The sequence below is a fragment of the Aspergillus mulundensis genome, assembly GCF_003369625.1.
Source record: "Aspergillus mulundensis strain DSM 5745 chromosome Unknown scaffold_21, whole genome shotgun sequence".
NCBI lineage: Eukaryota > Fungi > Ascomycota > Eurotiomycetes > Eurotiales > Aspergillaceae > Aspergillus > Aspergillus mulundensis.
The window spans coordinates 132,468-151,818 of record NW_020797909.1 but is presented as its reverse complement, the minus strand read 5'-3'; the positions used below and the strand labels follow the sequence as shown (position 1 = coordinate 151,818).

The window sequence follows — 19,351 nt, the reverse complement described above, 5'->3', positions numbered from 1 at the left end:
AAACGAGGGCAACGAGGAAGCCTAAGACCAGAGAAATGGCGCAAGGTGGTCAGTCATACGAATAATGGGTAACTACAACAAAGGGCTTTAGGCATACCTTGCTGTTCAGCAGATGTCATGAGTGGGAGAGGAAAATGGCGCGTGGAGAGAAGGAGAGGTAAAGCAGCAGATCACACAGCCGGTGATAGCTCCGCGAACTAGCTACATCTACAAAATCAATCGTCAAACCTAAGAATGTAAAAAGCAAGATTATTCTCACAGAATTTGTTTGTTTAATATCCAGATCTTCCAATATCCCCTGCCCGAGAGCTTTGCCGAGAGCTTTCCTGAATACCGGCCCAAGCCAGCACTATTTGAATAAACGTATGCCCAAATCAACAAATGGCGCCCACGCCCACGACAAGTGCGAGAAGACTCATGATGGCGATTGCCCCTTTCCAGCCTCCTGGTCTATGCTTCCTGCAATTCTCCCCTCCTGTCAAGCACCCCTGACACATCTGAGCACGTTCAGTGTGGTATCTCAAACTATCAAGCAGGGCCCCCTTATTTTGAGGTATTGCAGAAGCTTGCCCCTCAATGCAATAGGCCGCATGGATGGAATAACTGGCGTCACCAAAGGTAGCCACCGATTGCAAGATTTGAGGAACACTCTTTCTTCTGTACTTGTTCGTAGCCCGGAGAATTCCCGCTGCTGCCAGACCGCGGATATAATTGGAAAGCATTGCCCGGCAACCTTCGCAAGATGACGACGACAGAGCAATGATTGGTTTTATCATAGTCTCCTCCATATCCACGGTCATTGTATGGTGAATGTGGTCAAGTTGAGCTACGTTCGTGGCAAGTATATGTTAGTGGCGGGAGCAGCATTTGAATAGGATGAGGAGACGTACCAAGAAACCCATCTGGAAACGTCCTCATGTTAGCCCTTGCATACTCCCAATCTCGGATGCGCTCAGCAAGGCTTTGTACAAGAGTACGCGATAGGTTCGAAACAAGAGTGTCCAGGTCCAAGACATAGGCGAGGTGTAACAGGAGCCAGAGCTGTTCCTGGCTGACGTCCCCCTCAGCCAACGTGCGAGAAATCCATGTATTTCCTCGATCCTTCATCATGTTGGTACAGTCGTACTTGGCAATGAATAAAGCAAGGTTATCCAACTGGACAACACTAGGTTGGTCTCCGGCGTCGCTGAGTCTGTGGTGTGCCAAATTGGCGAACATGCGAAAGGCGTCGAGATACTCCTCAGGAAGGGAAATAACAGCACTGTTGGCGGACTCAGCATCCCCAGTCAACATCCCTTCCCTGAAGGAAGAGGGCTTGAGCATTACTGCAAACACAGGCGAGGCTAAGGACAGGGCTTTCGAGCAAACTCGGAACGAGGTATCGCCACAGGTAATGGTCACGTCGCCATCGGGATCCAAGATCTCAGTCATCATTTTCTTCGAAGGTTTGGTGGAGCAGAACATTGGGGATGGAGAAGATAGGCGAGGTGGTGGAATAGAGGAGAAGGTAGAGAAATCTGGAGGGAAAATATCGGTTGTCAACCTTGCGCTCAACTTCAACGGCGACGCGGCCGAGCAAGAAGTTAGCTTCTCTGTCATACACTCCGGTCTCGAACGAGGTACAGGAAGCACTTGCTTTAAATACTAATCGAAGCTCCCTCTTCAGTAGTTGATAGTGAGGTTTACGCCTCTCGAAGGTCAACGGAAGAAGAAACGCCACCGTACTTTGCAATGCACCTCAATGACTCAACTATCTGTCTCAAAATTCCACTTTGAACAAACATATAGATAAGAAGACTAGGTTGACACCAAGCACCGCAAAGACACTATTTCCGTAATGAAACTCTCATTCCACAACATGTTTCTCACAATATCCATCTTTGATGCATTTCAGACACATATTAAGGGCCCCGATGCGCTTTTTCAAGTCCTCAAGCACGGGCACCCTGTTTTTCAGTGTTGGAGGCATGGGGTGCCTCTCGCACTCCTTCATGTACCAATCAAGGGCGTCTTCTTCCATACTATACAGGCTCTGTAGTATTGACGCGATGCTCGTTTTGCCGAAGCTCGGTGTTGATGGGATCAGCCCGCCCTCAAGTGTGAACAATCTGTATAAGTAGCCATCGATCTTGAACCTGCATTCTGAGCACGAATTTCGTGTAAGGCAGAGTACGGGGTCCATCAGAGCCAGCTGCATCTGGACTAGGATCTGGTTGTGGAGGAGGTCAAGCTGAGCTAAATCATAGACCATGACATCTTAGTAACGAAGGCGGCATATACCATTGAAATAGCGTACCGAGAAGTTCACCGGGAAATGTTCTCATATTGTCCCTAGCATATTTCCATCGCAGGAATGGCTGGGGAGAGCTTTCCACAAGCACCCGTGAGATTGCCGAAAAATAGGTTTGGGAATTCACGACATATGCAAAATGTAGCAAGAGCCAGAGTTCTTCCCGCGGACGTTCGCGCGAGCGTTTGCGCAAAGCGCCCAGGATCCATGAGCGTCCAACTCCCCTTATAAGCGAAGCACACTGATATTTGTCAACAAGCATGGCCAATCCATCTAGCTGGTCGATTTCTAGCTGGTGCGGCAGACGGTCCAATCTATGATGTGCGATGTTGGAAAAGATGCGGAAAGCTTCAGGATCATCCTCCGGGAGCTTGACGACGGCAGGGTTAGAAGGGTCTGAGTTCTTGACAGACAGCCCTTCCATAAAGTTCGACATGAACATAGCTTTAAACACAGGCGAAGCCAGGGCAATGGCCTTTGAGCAGACTTGGAAGGAGGTATCATGGCAGACAATGGTGAGATCGCCGTCGGGTTCGATGACTTCAGCCGCCATGGTTCCTGATGTACGCAAGACGGGGCTTCGGCTAGGGTAGAAATCAAGAAGTAGAATCGAGCACTTGGGGTGACGTTCGCATTAAGTACCCCTTGTTCGTCAATTAGCTTTGGTCTGCCAGTGGGTTGGGCTTACCAGGAACTCTAAGAGTGGACCCTCGGCGAGATCAGAGTATGGTTAATGGAACATGTCCCAATGGGCGCGGCACAAGAATCGCATCATAAGCAAGCATCCATTCCAGAACCAGTAAATAACACAGATAGAAACCACGGTTCCTCAACGATGAGCTTCACATTCGGTATCGCCCAGACAGCGCAAACACAGTACCACGTTGTTGGTATCCAAACATCTTGCCAGCTGACGAAGTAAGTGCTGCTTCTGCGCAAACCCGATGTGCTTTACGCATTCGCATTCCGGGCCATTCCTCCCGCATTTGGAGTTGATGTAGATTTCCTCCGGTATCCGACGAGCCTCACCCACAACCTGCAAATACGTCTTCTCTCGGAATGCCCGCGTCTCCGGTAGAATCCCCTTCGCAGCTAGTTCCTGAATGTATTTTCCAATGTACGCTTGCGCCGATGCGCACCTCGAAACGGCCATGGTAGTCGTGACGCTCGAGAGCGCTTGAATTGTTCTTGAGAAGAGGACGCCTTGACACCGGTCTAGATGATCTGGAAAGTTCCGATTAGAGAAGAGCATGGGATATTGAATAAGATGTGTAGGCAAAACAAGAACTTACCAAGGATAGCTCTCGGCATGTCCCCTAAATTGTTCTTCGCAAAGTCCCACGTGGTAAATGGCTCGGAGCGCATCTGTACAATTGTTCTTGAGACACCCGACATACCCTCTTGTAAACCCAGGTTGTAGGCAAATCGCAGCAGCCTCCAAACATCCTCGGCCTTGAGCCCGTGCTGCAAGCTGGGTTGTAGCCACTCTCTTCGTCCTTCGTCAAGCAACGCGACTCTGCAGATGTATTTGTCGACCAAGGCTGAAAGAGAAGTCCAAGCAACAGCATCGAGTGAACGTGGTCGGGCGTTGGTATTATGATGCAGAACGTTCAGGAAGAGGAGGAATATATATGGCTCTTCGGCGACGTAGATCGGTGTAGGCACATGTTGTGTTGGTTGAGGCGATTGCGCTTCGCCGCGGCGGAGACTGCTGTCGTTGCCAATCGCACAAAGCTCATACAAGCGCGGAGATAAGGAAAGAGCGCTCTTTGTCACAAGTAATGGGATGCCAGAACAAATGATGACTAGATCCCCTTTAGAATCCACTTCCACCGGAGGCGTAGCCAGATTCATTCTCGTGTTGGGCGGGTTTCCGAGATGGTGTTAATCTTGGTGGGGTTGACTGATGGCGTTGCTCAGAGTGGTTTAGCCAGAGGAGGGTAAATTGTGGGCGTAGTCAGAGTCGCTGCGCTGGGGGGATTTCAGATTGTCGGTATGGTCAGAGGTGGAGTTTGAGTGAAAGTTGTTGCTGGTGAATAGATGCGACCCCGGACTGACCGTGTCCAGGCATTTCTGAGCCTCGCAGCCCACTCACATACTGTTAACTGCATAGAGTTGACACGACGGAGCTTATTCGCCAATCCTGAAACCTCTACCTGACCTCAAGGCTTGCTACTACATACGAATATGGAATTCAATTTGTGCATTGCAGTTCTGTGTACATCATAAGCTCATTCATCACCACTGCGGTTCAGCTACAGAACCAATACACACGAGATATGCCTTGAACAACAAACGATGCGATCATCATTACCTGACGTCTCAAAGTGTCTGAGTAGTCTCAATGCTCCCCGATGCGATATCGAGAGAAACTCCAACCTCAACACCCTCAATGCACTTGTCCAGCAGACCGACCAGGTGCTTGGGCTGATAATACTCTCCGGCATGCGTCGGTGAACATTCACAGAAATCAGAGAAGTTACAATACATCTCTGGCAAAGCGGCCACCTTGCGACGAATCTGCAAAAAGTTGCTATTGGTCAATTCATCTGTTCCCGGCAAGATCTCCGACTCCCTTAATGCCCGGACATAAGCAGCGATGTATTCCGAAGCAGACCAACATTTGCATGGGGCGAGCGTATTGACAAAGCTCCAAAGAGCACTTTGAATCTTGCGCATGAGGGTTTCTTTCTGCGAATCGAGCCGATCTGTCAAAGTGACTTGTTAGCAATGCTCCTCCCTGCGAATTCAAGAGTGCATACCGAGGATGTCCGCGGGTAGCCACTCGATGTGGGCACGGGAGAACTCCCAGCTCGCAAAACTACTGGGGCGTCGACATATTAACTCGCGGGAGAAGTCGAAGAACCTATCGCTCAAGTTCATAGCGTAAGCAGAGAGCAGTAGTCTCCATAGGTCATCCATCCAGTGTAAGCTCTTCAAGGTTCCTTTGTAACCAAGCCCTTCCATAACCTCCAAGTACCGAGCAGCATCCGAGAGAGCGAGCACAGCGTGCAGCACGAAGAACCATTTCGGGCTCCAGGTCTGGAGGAATAGCCTCGGACTTGTGATGGATAATGTTGAGGACGATGCGGAGGGCATCAGGGTCTTCGGAGACCTGGAGCACCTGGTGTTCGGCCTCTAAAAGCGGGTCTTGAAGAGCGAAGCTAAGTGCCTTCTCGGACACGCAGAATTTGATCTTGTCAGATAGAATGGTCATGTCCCAACGCGGGGTAATGATCTCTTCAATCATTTCACTGTCTGTCGCTGTTGTGCCATCGCTCCAAGATTCATTGTCTGTTTCCTCTTTGATCGTAGAGTCGGCCATGATCGAATGTTGTGGCAGGAGGGATTGAATTTAAAGAGTTGGGGAAGGTTGGTGAGAAGGGAGATTGATGGGAGAGAGGGAAGGTTGAAGGGAGATCGGGAGGGAACACAAACACTGGACAGTGAAATCTTTGCCTGGGCCAGCCCCATCCTTTGGACCCCGGCCTATTCCTCAGCCCTGCCAATATTTCCATATTACCTGCCTTCTTCCACACTAAGGAGACTTTTCTGTTGGCCATGGCCCAACACCAGAAGCTCATCAGGACCTTAGCAAACCGCTGCCCACCACTTCACCGCGCCTCATCTTCCGGTTTCAAAACAGAAGCAAGCGAATACAACCAGACTCCTTGCTCGCCGACGGCCTTGCTATAACTACAAAGTTGTCAGTCCTCTTCTCTCTCTGCCCATCTGCCCTTCCTATCTCTCCTCAAACCGCTAGTATAGCAGTATTGATATTGACCATCTCTCCGCCAGAACCAACACCTGAGCCTCTACTCTTCCAAGAACGAAACGCCCATCCTCCGCACATCCGAAGCAAGCGTTACGTCTTTGTTGCTGTTGTTCGATGTCTAAATGCCTCCGCGCCGCCACTTAGCTCTCCCCTCTCCAGGGACCTTGTGGCAGCCACGCCGTGCACTCTGCATCCTCCTCGTTAAGCAACGCCGTCTCCTTGTTCGAACAAACATCCTCTCCAGATTTCGTGCAGAACAAATATCACTTCCCAAGTCCGTCTCCTACCGGCTTCATCCGGCCACGGCCATATCCGTTTCCTTCGCTCTGCTCCACGCCTCATCGCCCCGGTCACGCACTGCTGACTCGCTGATACGGGAGCCGGGGATTGTGGCATGGAATGAAACCCCCAGCAACTCGGGACAATACGATGAGGTCCTGTCTTGCCAGTCCTTCGTCGCAGCAAGTGGCATCCGTTATGATCCTGCGTTCGGAAAGGACCATGGGAACACCTCCGCACGAGAACGACGTAGTTGTCGATACCGGGCGCTTAAGAATAGAATCATCTTTCCGGTCTCTGCAGCAAATTCGAGTTCAGGCTAGTCCATGTCTCTTTAGGACCTTTTTTCAAGGGAAAGCCGGGTGCGTAGAAATACTGGAGCATAAGTAGCACATGGTCGGTGACAGGCGGTTTGTTGAACAATGACCACGAACGTTTACTCCGAGGGGCTGCGCGTAAGTTGCGGAAATCCTCCGAAGTGGAAGATCCATGATGCTGATTGATAGCTCCATGTGCGGGGTGTGCCCTTGATAGGCCGACCTCAGCAGGGGTTCGATGGCGGAGCATATAAGAGGCCCTTGTGCCCGATTTTCCGGACCGACAGTCTGTCACGATAAACATTTCAACTGGACAATATCCTACACTAGATACCGCAGCATACCTTATCACATGGTTCGAAATCCAACCGCGATTCATTACAACGACTAGTTGCCCTCTACCTATATACATCTAAATTGCATTAAGACAACGCAGGCCCTAGACCCAAAGCAACATTCAATCCGGAGGCCGTCAAACAGAATCCCGAAACAAAACCACCCACAACAGGAACCCAACGCAGCAAATGCAAATCTATACCCGTCTAAATTGGTTCATCCCAGGGCTCAATCAGAATCTCATTCATAGCGACATGCTCAGGCTGGCGAAGAGCGTAGATAATGGAGTTAGCAACATCCTCAGGGTCGAGAATCTGTGCGCCCGACGGCTCGCCGTATTTCTTGACGGCCTCTGCATCCGTGGACATGCCGAGAAGATCGGTCGCCGTGTTTCCGGGTTGCACGGCTGTTACCCGCAAGCCTTGCCCGGCGGTCTCTAAGCGCAGCGCCTGCAACGTCGCCTCGACGAAGAACTTACTGGCCGAGTAGACTCCCAGCCCTGGAAAGACCTTGCGGCCGGCGTCTGAGGAGATCGCGACGACGTGACCCTTTCCGCGGGACAGCATGCCGGGCACTGTAGACGCGAGGGAGTTGAGAATACCCTTGCAGTTGACGTCGACTGTTCGCTCCCACTCGTCTATCTGGGTGTTCGCCATCATGGTGAAGTACATAACACCAGCGCAGGCAACGAGGATGTCAACCGGGCCAAGCTCCTCGGTCGCAGCCTTCACGAGGCCCTCGACTTGCTTCCTGTCGGTAACATCGGTCTTGCAAGCGACTACCTTGACGCCGCTGGCGGAGATCTTGGTCTTCAGTGATTCGAGGGCGTCGAGTCGACGGGCACCGAGCGCGACGTGGGCGCCTTCTCGAGCCAAGGCAGTCGCGACAGCAGCTCCGATGCCAGACGACGCGCCAGTAACAACAGCCACTTTGCCGCTAAGGGGACCCTTCGCAGGGCTCAACTGCCGCTGGCGAACGGGAGGCTTTCTCAGCCAGCCTCGGGCAAACCAATGCCGGGCGTAAGTCTCGAGGAGGAACCGGTCGACCTTTGGTCGCTCAACCTCCCGGCGGATGGGGCGAGTGGCAGAAGTGTCTAAAACAACGATACCGCGCAGGAACTCGATCGAAGGCATACCGCTGCGAAGGATATCAACAGTGAAGCCACCGTCACCACCTTTAACATGGCCACGCTCGCTTGTCCAGAGAGCTACCCACTCGTCCCAGGGTAGGGGCTCGGTGGGGTAACCGAGCACTTTCAGATCTTCAAAGACAGACTTGGTGTTCACTGGGGCTGGGTCGCCAATATGGAAAACACTGTGGTCAACCGAAGTCTGGTTTGCGAGATGGATAATTGCTTTGCTGACGAAGTCGACCGGTGTCATTTCCGCGCGCCAGCCCTCAACGTCCGGGTATTTGCCTAGTTTGATGGACTCCACCATCAAGGCAGTGAGAAGATCCCAGGCATTCGCGGCACCAGTCTGGCTATGACCACTGACAGTGCCGATGCGGTGGACCTTGACAGGGATGCCCCGACGACCAGCCTCCAGGGCGAGCTGTTCCGCCACCCACTTAGTCTGTCCATACCCGTCCAGGAGCTTCGTCGGCACATCAGCCATATCCAGCATTGTGTCCTCTGACCATCCTTTTTCTCCAGACGGTGGCAGCACACCATTGGTCGACACATATTGCACCGTTGCCCCGCCTTGGCTGGCCAGGCGGAGGACTTCGCGAGTGCCGCCCACGTTCGGGGCGCGCAAAGCGGCGTACGGGTAGACCAGGTTGACCGAAGCAGCAGCATGAACGATAACATCAATACGCTGTGCCAGTTCCTGGAATGCGTCAGGAGAGAGACCGAATCGCGACCGAGACAGATTGCCAGGGAGAATCTCGACGCGCTCCATGATGGAGTCGTCCCAAAGGCCGAGGTCAAGGAGGTTGCGGCGAATACGCGCTGCACCGCCGGGTTGGTCATCATCCTCGGGCTCATTGAATCTCACAAGACAGATGATATGCGCAGAGGTACTTTCAACAAGGTCTTTGAGCAGGAAAGCACCGAGGAAACCAGTCACACCGGTCAGCAGAACTGTTTTCGCGTCGGTAAGCGAGCAAATCTTCGCATCTGAGGAGCGAATGTCTTCGTCTAGAGTAGCATCGGCACGAAGAACAGCCGGCAAATCTGCCTGTACAGCAGCCGTGTGTCCGTCTCGAATCCCGCGGACGGTGTCCAGGTGGCCGCTGAGCGACGCGTTCTCAGCCAGGCGTACGATGGGGATGCGGAACCCGAATTTACGTGACAGCCTAGAAGAGAGATCCGCGATGGAAAGCGAATGTCCACCTAGATCAAAGAAATTGTCTTCGGCCTTCAGCGTTGCCTTGGGAATCTTCAGCGCGACAGCCCAAATTGCAGCAATATCTTCAATGCCAATAGGGTCTTCCTGCTGTCCGTTGCCGTTAACGGCAGCCTCCGTCGGGGGCGGAGGGAGGTGTTTGAGGTCAATCTTTCCCGACACCTCGTGCGTGGGCAGCTCGTCAACCTGCACCCACAAGGCTGGAATCATGTAGTGCGCGAGGAATTGAGTCAGGGCTCGTCGAGCGCCGGGACTGTGTCCCGATGGGTTAATTTCCACTACCGGGCGGTCTTCAGAGTGCTCCTCGTCGGCAACAATGTAAGCCACCAGCTGCCTTTCAAGACCCTCACCGTGCGGGACCACAGCACATTGGCGGACGGCGAGGCGCTTGACAATGTCGTTCTCAACCTTTCCAGGAACGACGGAGTATCCGCGCAGCTTAATCATGGCGCCGACGCGACCGGTGATTTCAAGAAGGCCAGACGGCAACATACGTGCCTGGTCTCCGGTACGGTACATGACAGCTCCCGGGGTCGCTGAAAATGTATCAGGAATGAAAGCCTTTGCCGTCGTCTCAGGGCGGTTGATGTATCCTCTTGCAAGCATGGGTCCACCGACGCAGAGCTCACCACACGTTCCGTCCTCCACCTTCTTTCCCTGCTCGTTGACAATGTATGCGTGCTCTGGATCCAGGAGTGGGCCCACAGGGCAATATTGGGATTCGTCGTTTACGATTTCTCGGATATCGCCGCAAGCAATCTCGTGCGTTTCGCATGCGCTGTAGCAGTTCAGCAGTCGGGTGTTGGGCAGCGCCTTGATCGCCCGCCGGGCTAGATCTGTGGTAACGACCTCGCCGTTCAACCATAACGTGCGCAGCTCCGGTAACCGAGAGCCGATATGAGGGTGTCGAGAAAGGATAGTGGCAAGGAGGGTGGGTGTCATGAGGGTCTCGGTAATTTGTTTCGAGGCAAGCAGGTCGACGAGGGCCGCCGGATCGTAGCTGTGGTCATCAGGAACGGCAACAACAGTGGCACCGCGCAGCAAGGGACGGATGATCTCCCAGATGAAGAAGACGTTACAAGCGACGCGGTCACCAGGGTGAAGATCCTGGACGCCGAAACGCAAGTTGTATGAGAGGACTGGGGCACGGTGAGGGTTTGCAATTCCTTTCGGCTTGCCGGTGGTGCCGGAGGAGTAAGAGACAAATGCCAGTCGGTCCAAGTCGTCATCAGCTGGCAATGGCCCAGGCTCGGTGGTGTGGCCATTGGTGTCCACGGCGGGCTCGTCAAGGGAGATGACGGGCACATTGCCCTTGATCTTGCCGGTTTCTGATCTGTGAGTGACTACCACGGCGGGATTGGCGTCCTCGAGCACGTCTGCGAGCAGCTCTGGGGGGTACGCCAACTCCAGGACGAGGAACGCTCCGCCAGCACGAAGGATCGACAAACAAGCAATGACGAAATGTGCACTGCGGGGTAGCAGGACGCCGACGAGGCTATCTCGGCTCACACCATAGCTGCGCAGTCGCTGCGACAATTCCTCAACTTCCTTATCTAGCTCCGCATAGGTGTATGTGGTTTTGTCATCCTCCAAAGCTAGCGTGTCGGGAGTCGCTCGGACCTGCTTCGTGAACAGAGCGGAGAGGTCTTTCGTGGTATCAATGATGGCCATGATCAATTGCAAAGGAGCGGCAATGTCAGGTGGCGACCGATGGAGGAAGGAAAAGTTCGAGATTAACAAGGACTCCGCGGGGAAGGAGGGCTTCTTATGCACTGAACGCTCAACGAAAGACTGCAGTAGGACGTGGGATGATGGGCATGGGCAGCCTCAAGTCAATGCAAGGGAGGAAGTTGCAGAAAAGAAAAAAGAGAAGGAGTGAGGAATTGGGGGAGGTGAAGGCAAACGCAGCACACAGCGAGCGACAAGCTGGCCGGTAGCTTTACCGCAGCAGTGGGGGGTTCACATGCGATTTTGGCTGTGTTCCTCCCTTCTAACTGCTTCCACGCTAGTGCCACTGCGCTACTTTAGCCATCCAGCTCCAGCCTCCACGCCAAATCAGGGCCGCCAGGGACAGCTCGCCTTCCAGGATTATTTCGTGCCAAATCCAAGGATCTTGAGTGATGAGATCATGGCTGAAAGCTGTTCCTGAGATTGGATGTCCCTGAACTGATACAGCGAACAGACCCCGATAACAACCCCATATCGAGCTCCACCCCCACCGCGCACCAACGGCTGGCAACCGGCCAGACCCCGTCATCATTTTTGCTTCTTCGAAGAGTTTCGATCGATCCGACTTTTCCTGGTAGCAAAACACCCCCGGGAAATGGCGTCACCACAGCCGCAGCGCTAGAGCTCAACAATTCAGAAGCTATCTCGATACAGCAAGACATCACGAGCACTTTTGATGGCAACCCCTTGCGGACCGCCTCGTTCAACCCGGCTCTCTCCGGCCAACAGAAGCCTCCAGCTGCTTGGCCCTGTCATTCGGATAGTTCAGAATCAGCCGGGGCCCAGAAAGAGCGGGATGGTGGGGGCAATGTCGCCTAAGTGACAACATGAATATCGCCATTGGCCCCAACAAAAGAGACGTCTCCATCTCGCCGTGTCTTGGCTTTCTCTTTCATTGGTTTCCTCCATGCCCGGCTCGGTCACATGACCGGCTCCGCTCTCCGGCTTCTGCCCCTGTGCACGCCGCCGTCCATTCGGTTGTGTGCGAATAGCTTCACTTTGCTCATTTGACTTTGTGGCGGCAAGGATCACTTCGTGTCGGCGGAAGCGTGGGATGGGCTGTTGCTACGAGCTTTGAAATCAGGGCTACCGGTATCGGACTTGGGATTTTGCACGGGCATCTTTTGACCTGGCTGACAAGATGTACAGTGAACTACAAGCGATTCGTTACCATAAGGAATCAACCCTTTCTTCAGGAACCACAGTCTGAAAAGCTGGAGCTTCAATTATTACGGATCTTGTTTCTGAAAACAACTGTGACATCCAACAAACCCAATTCGAGCGCACCACTATGCTTACTGGACGTACAAACATCATATTTTGTTCTTGTGCAGGAAGTGCAGGATCAACTCGCCGATCTCCGCTGTCTCGGTCTCAACGGCAAAATGTCCTGCATCGAGCAGGACCACTTCTGCACCGGGCAAGTCACGTCTGAACGCCTCCGCACCAGGTTGGATGAAAATCTGATCATTCTTGCCCCAAACAGCCAGCAAGGGGACCTGCGAATTTCGAAAGTACTCCTGGAACCTGGGGTAAAATGGCAGATTATTTCGGTAATCCCAGAACAGGTCGAGCTGAGCCTCCGAGTTACCAGGGCGCTGCAGCAAGGCGTAATCCAGATGGTACGATTCCGGGGCAAGCGATCGCAATTTTTCCTCCTGCGTCCCCTCCTCATACTGCCATTTCGTGGCTTCGAAACTGAGCAATGCGGACGCAAGCTTGGCGCGGACGTTAGGCTCGTTGTTGCTGTACCACAGCTCGCGGATCTGATCCCAGAACGCGCCTAAACCTTCTTCATATGCATTGCCGTTCTGGCTGATGATAGCCTGCACGGCGTCTGGGCGCTGCAATGCAATTCGGAGGCCGGTGGGCGCACCATAGTCGAAAATGTACACGGAGAACTTCTTGATCTTGAGTTGGTCTAAGAACTCCGAAATCACCGTCGCAAGATTGTCGAAGGTATACTGGAAACCTTCGGGGACGGTGGTGAACCCAAAGCCTGGTAGGTCTGGTGCGAGGACTCGATACTTTGTCGCGAGGATAGGAATGAGGTTGCGGTACTGGTGCGAGGATGACGGGAAGCCGTGGAGGAGGAGGATGGTCGGGGCGGTCTGTGCGCCGGCCTCGCGGTAGAAGACCGTTGCTTTGGAGGTAGGGAGGGCTCGATAGAGCAGCTGGACACGCGACATGTTGTACAAGTGATGTTTATTGTGAGAGGGCAAAGTAGTGCAACGATATCATGACACTAACCGTGGAGCTGACCATGCAGCCCCCTCAGGTCTATATATGCTGACCCTCCAGCAGAAGCAAACATCATGACTGCATATTTGTAAAGGATGCATAATGATCTCGCGACGTCCTTGCGTCATGATTGGTGTGGTCAGACAAAGAAGCCGCTTATGCAGGCTGGTGATGCGATCATTGATTACCAATCCAGGCAAGTTTGATCAAGAGCCAAATCTTCCAAACTCTGCAACAGAGACAAACTCGTAATTCTCTATATCAGTCATCTAGATTATGTCACTAGCTCTAGAGGCAGCTTTGTGCCACGGAAACAGCCCCAATGCCTATGGGGGTTGCTTTTTTCTCTATATAGTTGGTGCAAAATACTCAGATCTAGCTCCCAGAAAGCAACGAAATATCCGGATCAGGCAATACAATCCGGTTCCGGCTGTCTCATAATAGGGATCCTAGGTTTCGGCGGCCAGTCACTACTGTACTTGCTCCAGTCAAAGGGCACCTCAAAGCGATGCCGTCCAGACCCAACCCGTGTCCCCTCCTGCTGCTCCCGATTATGCTGTCCGCTCAACTTCTCATCGCGAGGCAAAGTGACCAATGCCCTCGAATTTGGCGGAACAAGAAGATCCAACATAAAAACCCCCTCGTCGGTCTCAATCTTCCATCGACATTCCAACCGCCCATACGGCGTCTCATGAACCGCCTCCGCAGATGTAATATTCCCGCCGGGGATCGGATGCACCCTGATCTCCTTCCAACCCGGCAGTAAGGGGCTAATACCTGCCACAGTGCTATGAAGCCAGTTAATAATCGAGCCAAAGGCGTAGTGGTTGAAACTCGTCATCTCGCCTGGGTTAATCGAGCCGTCGGGAAGCATGCTGTCCCACCGTTCCCACATTGTCGTGGCACCCATGGTTATCGGGTACATCCAGGATGGACAGCGCTTCTCGAGCAGCATTCTGTATGCCATTTGTGGATAGCCGCCCTTTGTTAGGGCGTGGGTGATGATGGGCGTTCCCGCGAACCCGGTGGCTACCCTGAATTGTGCGAGGCGTACTAGATTAACTAGCCGGTTTGCAGCGACTTTCACTTGCTCGGCCGTAGCATGGAGGTCGAACATGATTGCAAGACTTAGGGCTGTTTGGGTATCTCCTACTAGCAGGCCAGATGGTGCGATGTATTTGGTTTGGAAGGCAGTTTTCAACCGTTCAAGATCTTGGCTGAATCGCTTGGAGTCCGCGATTTCTCCCAATATTTGACTGATCTGCGATATCACAGAGGTAATACGCACCAAGAATGCATCTGCCACCAACGTCCCATTCGTCCGGGCATCCCCGGGTTCGACTGGCGGTGCCGTCGGGTCAAGCCAATCGCCTAGTTGCCACACATCGGGGTCCCAAAGACGATCCGGACCGCGTTGAATGCCTCTATCGATCCAAGCTAGCATGCTGTCGTATTGTCGGCGGAGAATGTCGGTGTCCCCATATGATTGGTATAACGCCCATGGTCCCAAAATAACCACATCGTCCCATTGTGCTTGCGGGGTGGGAGGCCAAAGTTCTTTGGAGATGACATTCGGAACAACAAACGGTGGGATACACCCGTCCTTCCCTTCATGGAACTGCTCCACGGCGACGTCTTGAAGCCACTCGCCCAGCATGCCAGCAGTATTGTATAGAAAGCTCGCGGATGGGGTAAAGATTTGAATATCTCCCGTCCAACCCAGACGCTCATCGCGCTGGGGGCAATCGGTTGGAATAGAAACAAAATTTCCCCGCATACTCCATAATGCATTTTTATGGAGTTGGTTCACCATTTGGTTTGAGCATGAAAACCAACCGGTCCGAGTCATGTCAGTGTGCATCACCAAGGCCGTTAGATTGGCAAGCAAGGAGCCGTCACTCTCTTCATCCCAACCGTCGACTTGGACATACCGAAATCCATGAAACGTATATTGAGGCGACCAGTCCGTCAACTCTGTTCCGGCGCAAACAATCTCATCCGTACATTTCGCAATGCGTAATGGTCGAGTTGCCAGTTCTCCGTTTTCTAACACTTCAGCATGCGTCAAGACAACGCGGGCCCCGGATGGTTTGATCAGTGAGCTGACGCGTAACCGGCCAACTAGGTTCTGGCCGAAGTCAACAATAGTCTTCCCTAATGGTGTCTGTTGCACTGATATAGGTTTGATCTCTTCCGTGATCCGGACCGGAGGCGCATCCGGAGCGACCAAAGTAGCAGTTGGGAAATGCAGCTCTTGAACAGGGTGCCAGCCTGAGTTGCTCGTTTTGTCAGGGGAGTTGCTGTTCCAGTCTGGGTTTTCTTCGCGCGCATCGTAGACTTCGCCATCGTAGTATTCGCTCTTCAGAATTGCGCTCGGCTGACAAGCCCAGGTACTATCAGTGCCCAGAGAAAATGTCTCAGACTCCAACCGAACTTCTAGTTGTGCAAGGGCTGCGATCTTGTCCCCGTAGAGTTGCCTTCGTCCGCCCAAAAAGCCCAGCCGAGTCGCATACCAGCCTTCTGCAACCTCGATAGCAATTACATTCGTACCATCCTGCTTTAGAAGAGGCCCAACATCCAAGGTCTGGTAATTGAGTCGATAGCGGTAGCTTGTCCAGCCCGGCGCTAGGCAATGGTCGCTAACCTCGCGGCCGTTGATGAATGCTCGGTAAATCCCCAGGCTCGTGATGTAAAGCCGTGCTTGATTAATGGTCCCCTTTGTAGAGAGATCGAAGGTCTTGCGGAATCGTATAGGACGTATCGGGGCATCGATTGGAGCTGTCAGGTCAGTGATAGGGAGCGCAATCCAGTCGTCCCTGCTCAACAGCGAGCATTCAACCGCTGTCCAGGGCGACCAATCAGTTGGCTCCACCTCAGGCTGGTCTTCCCCGCGACCGAAGGCGCGAACCCGTACGCGGGCCCTTTCTCGAGATCGCAACGGCGTACTCGGCCACGGTACCAGGACCGAAGCATCACCGGCTATTACATGGGTTTCTGTTTCCGAGTCGGGACCGCGGGTAACCTCAATATGACATGCAGTCTGTCTCCAGTTGCGTGGGTAGCTTTCATCAAGAAAGCGCCAGGAGAGTCGTGGAGTCGCTGTTCCCACGCCAAAGCCGGAGGAATGCTGCTCGACTGTTGGAGATGCTAGAAACAACTTTCCGGCCATGGTATTGTTCAATGGAAAGAGTCCCTCAACACGCGCAGTGGGAAAGCTACGCACTCTTATACTCCAACTCGGACACTCCGGAATGCGTGCCAGATCCCGTTCGGGGGACAACACGCCGGGAGACGGCCCATGAATAGTGATCCCCGATTGGAGTTGTACTCAGAGCATGATCACTGCTCGCAAGTGTGGGCCAAAACAGACCTACTGATACGGAGATCTCGTGGAGAAATAGGCGGCGTCTTTAAAAGCCGATTCGCTGACTTTAGGCTCTCGGCTAAATTGCAAGCCTGCAACAAACCCAGAGTCCAACCCCCATGGGACCGCGATCACATCTACGAGTGTCTTGTATGTACCGTGCCAATTAAGTGTACTTCAGTCGTACATTTTCGCGCCGAGATCGACGGGCTTGTGGCACCGGTGAGCACGAATTTCAAACGACCGGAGCCTCGTACGAGTTTTAATCCCAAGGAAAACTATGCCCAACATAAGCCACGTCGCATTCAGATACGCAACAATGCGTTCAGCGGAGACAGGGGTCTCGTTGGTCATTGGGGGAGGTTGTTGCCACGGTACTGCTCCAGTAATCTCACTCAGCTGATTGATGAAGAGTCTGTCCGAGCGAGCACAGCGGCGCAATAATAGCAAGCGCTGCTGCTGCGCGTACAGTTAGTACCCAGGGAGGAAACCTTAGTGCATAAGTATGCACGAAAGGTGTCATGCCGGAGTAACCTGGCTTCCTCGATCATCCAATAGCCAACTGAGGGCGCTGTCGACTAGGGCTTCTCCGGTTATTTCCCGATCATGTAGAAGTTGAGATAAATCGCTCCACTGGGTTAAGTTTTCCTCTGGAATGGTTGAACTGCTGTCTCCATCTGCATATGTAGTGAGGAACTCGATGGTAGGCAGCATAGCAGGAGTAGCAGCGCCAGAGACTGTTTTGGAGTTTGGCGCCGCAAGCGGTTCAGATTCGGCGGATTGAACAAGCTGCCTTTCTGACAGCAGGGAGGAGTGTTCTATGAGGAAGCGCACCATCCAGTTGTCTAACACAAATGGGTCCGACATTGAGTCCCTACAGGAGTTTTGGAATGTTCGTAGTTGAATGGCCTGGAATCTGTTAACGAGGCATTACTGGACCATGCTTACCAGACTTACAATGTGTTCAACAATCGGCCAATACGACTTGAGTGCCATCAGATACTGGAAATTGGATACTAGGCGTTGTCGTGTGATTGCGAGCTCGCGAAAATCATCGCTGAATAACAGAGTATGGAGATGAACGCACGAGCTGACGACAACAATGTGTCCGTAGATAAAATTGTCCAGCTCGCAGTCCCTGATATTCTTGGAGTACTGCAGGATAGACGAGACTGTCGATGCGCCGTCCTTGCACTTCAGCGCTCCGTTGAGTCTGGAAGACTTGACGGCTCTGGCATTAAGGAACGGGAAAAAGAGCATTTGCTTGAAATGGAAGAAGCCGACGTGCATCGCGAGATATATTTGACCGAGCCGTCTTCCCGCCAGTGACATGAGGTTGTCAAAGTTCCAGGTCAACTTGGGCGGCAGATTGTCCGCCCACCGGTCTAGTGAAGCTTCCAGCTCGGCTGCTTGCAGACAATACTCATCAAACGAGATCATGTTGCGGCTCAACCTTCGCAACGCGTTATTGACCTTGGCGAATATTCCAAGGGTGCGCGCCATTTGAGCCCACATGTCACAGCGAAATTCTTCTTGAACATGGTTCACATTGACTAGCTCAGTGTTGGCGGTACGGAACGTCGCGTCATCGATCTTAGGTATAAATTCCAGTTCGTCGGGCAGGCTTAGGGGATCCATGGCCATGTCCCAGGCCGACCAATGGCTTGTTATGTGGATTGAGAGCCAAGTGCGTCGGTATTCCTCCTGGTAAACATCATTCGAGTTGTTGTTAAGTGACAATCTCTCGGCATGCAGCCGAGCCAATCCGACATATATGTGCTTGCCATCCACGTTGCCTTCCCCGCTGAAGTAGTACCCAATGAGGAGAAATGCTTGAGCCGTTTCCAGGCTCGGAGAAATAATGTATGGTTGGCAGAGACGAACCGCTTCCGTGAGGAAGACATTTCCACGATCGCAAGGAGCGGTGCCCTCAAAGACCGGATTGCTAGAGAATCTATACGGTCGATGTTACTATGGTGTTCAGTATCCGATGCCGTGCACGCGTATAAAATTACCTAGCAGCCAGTCCGCACATCGCATACACCTGTATCATGGGCGCTGTGCCATCATATAGGCGTCGCAGGAAGGTAGGTTCGTGGAATATCGTATGAGCTATGTCATGGATAAAGCGGAAATACAGCTGAACGAGCTCGGCACATAGTTCTCGCGACGCCAGTTCTCCGAGAGGAGTCTCAGGCACGATCGGCGAGACTTGTGATGGCAGGTCCAAGGGGAAGCTCGAAAGCCCAGTTCCGCCAGTCGGCAGGTGTTCTCCACCATTGTTTATTCTCTCGGGGCGAGACGCGATACTGAGGCTGCAGGGTTTTGCTATCTCGTAGCACAGTTGACAGCCATCTCCGTTCGGATTCGGAATGCAGCGACGCTTGCGGGATCTATCAAGGACAATCTTCGGTGTCAATTTTCGTAGCAACCGGGTCAGCCCTGGAGGGCTCAGACCACTTACCGACAAGTCACACAGGCCCCTGCTCTCGGCCTCCTCAGGTCGCTCGACATGACATGAAAAGCGTCCTGATGACGCAGGCTGTCTTGCGATACATCAGGAGGTAATAGTCCGGAACCCTGGACATAGCAGCAGGGCTAGCGGTCGGGAGTGTGGAGGACGCGACGCGGAGGAAGCGGGGAACACGGACGTCCATCGGACCATCACAATTG

General features: G+C 53.0%; 9 protein-coding genes across 9 annotated transcripts; 1 reads left to right on the top strand and 8 right to left on the bottom strand.

Annotated features, from left to right (window-relative positions):
* Positions 1-374: 374 nt before the first annotated feature.
* On the bottom strand, positions 375-1,464 carry DSM5745_11160 (BTB/POZ domain-containing protein; the record flags this gene model as incomplete). The annotated part of the gene is made up of 2 exons (XM_026753176.1): positions 375-826; positions 891-1,464. 2 exons carry the CDS (start codon positions 1,462-1,464, stop codon positions 375-377), a joined length of 1,026 nt encoding a protein of 341 aa, XP_026598251.1.
* A 382-nt stretch (positions 1,465-1,846) lies between these two features.
* DSM5745_11159 (BTB/POZ domain-containing protein) lies at positions 1,847-2,843 on the bottom strand (the record flags this gene model as incomplete). Its single annotated transcript, XM_026753175.1, has 2 exons — positions 1,847-2,235; positions 2,297-2,843. 2 exons carry the CDS (start codon positions 2,841-2,843, stop codon positions 1,847-1,849), a joined length of 936 nt encoding a protein of 311 aa, XP_026598250.1.
* Positions 2,844-3,119: 276 nt separating this feature from the next.
* Positions 3,120-4,144, bottom strand: DSM5745_11158 (uncharacterized protein; the record flags this gene model as incomplete). The annotated part of the gene is made up of 2 exons (XM_026753174.1): positions 3,120-3,514; positions 3,583-4,144. 2 exons carry the CDS (start codon positions 4,142-4,144, stop codon positions 3,120-3,122), a joined length of 957 nt encoding a protein of 318 aa, XP_026598249.1.
* A 468-nt stretch (positions 4,145-4,612) lies between these two features.
* Positions 4,613-5,615, bottom strand: DSM5745_11157 (uncharacterized protein; the record flags this gene model as incomplete). Its single annotated transcript, XM_026753173.1, has 3 exons — positions 4,613-4,998; positions 5,053-5,224; positions 5,271-5,615. 3 exons carry the CDS (start codon positions 5,613-5,615, stop codon positions 4,613-4,615), a joined length of 903 nt encoding a protein of 300 aa, XP_026598248.1.
* Positions 5,616-7,203: 1,588 nt separating this feature from the next.
* DSM5745_11156 (non-ribosomal peptide synthetase) lies at positions 7,204-11,016 on the bottom strand (the record flags this gene model as incomplete). The annotated part of the gene is made up of 1 exon (XM_026753172.1): positions 7,204-11,016. The coding sequence occupies one exon, from the start codon at positions 11,014-11,016 to the stop codon at positions 7,204-7,206; it is 3,813 nt and encodes a 1,270-aa protein (XP_026598247.1).
* A 292-nt stretch (positions 11,017-11,308) lies between these two features.
* DSM5745_11155 (uncharacterized protein) lies at positions 11,309-11,892 on the top strand (the record flags this gene model as incomplete). The annotated part of the gene is made up of 2 exons (XM_026753171.1): positions 11,309-11,486; positions 11,528-11,892. 2 exons carry the CDS (start codon positions 11,309-11,311, stop codon positions 11,890-11,892), a joined length of 543 nt encoding a protein of 180 aa, XP_026598246.1.
* A 494-nt stretch (positions 11,893-12,386) lies between these two features.
* DSM5745_11154 (alpha/beta fold hydrolase) lies at positions 12,387-13,262 on the bottom strand (the record flags this gene model as incomplete). Its single annotated transcript, XM_026753170.1, has 1 exon — positions 12,387-13,262. One exon carries the CDS (start codon positions 13,260-13,262, stop codon positions 12,387-12,389), a length of 876 nt encoding a protein of 291 aa, XP_026598245.1.
* Positions 13,263-13,720: 458 nt separating this feature from the next.
* Positions 13,721-16,483, bottom strand: DSM5745_11153 (glycoside hydrolase family 78 protein; the record flags this gene model as incomplete). The annotated part of the gene is made up of 1 exon (XM_026753169.1): positions 13,721-16,483. The coding sequence occupies one exon, from the start codon at positions 16,481-16,483 to the stop codon at positions 13,721-13,723; it is 2,763 nt and encodes a 920-aa protein (XP_026598244.1).
* Positions 16,484-16,855: 372 nt separating this feature from the next.
* On the bottom strand, positions 16,856-19,192 carry DSM5745_11152 (putative C6 transcription factor; the record flags this gene model as incomplete). Its single annotated transcript, XM_026753168.1, has 5 exons — positions 16,856-17,077; positions 17,213-17,587; positions 17,636-18,632; positions 18,694-19,071; positions 19,143-19,192. The coding sequence occupies 5 exons, from the start codon at positions 19,190-19,192 to the stop codon at positions 16,856-16,858; spliced, it is 2,022 nt and encodes a 673-aa protein (XP_026598243.1).
* Between the last annotated feature and the right edge of the window lie 159 nt (positions 19,193-19,351).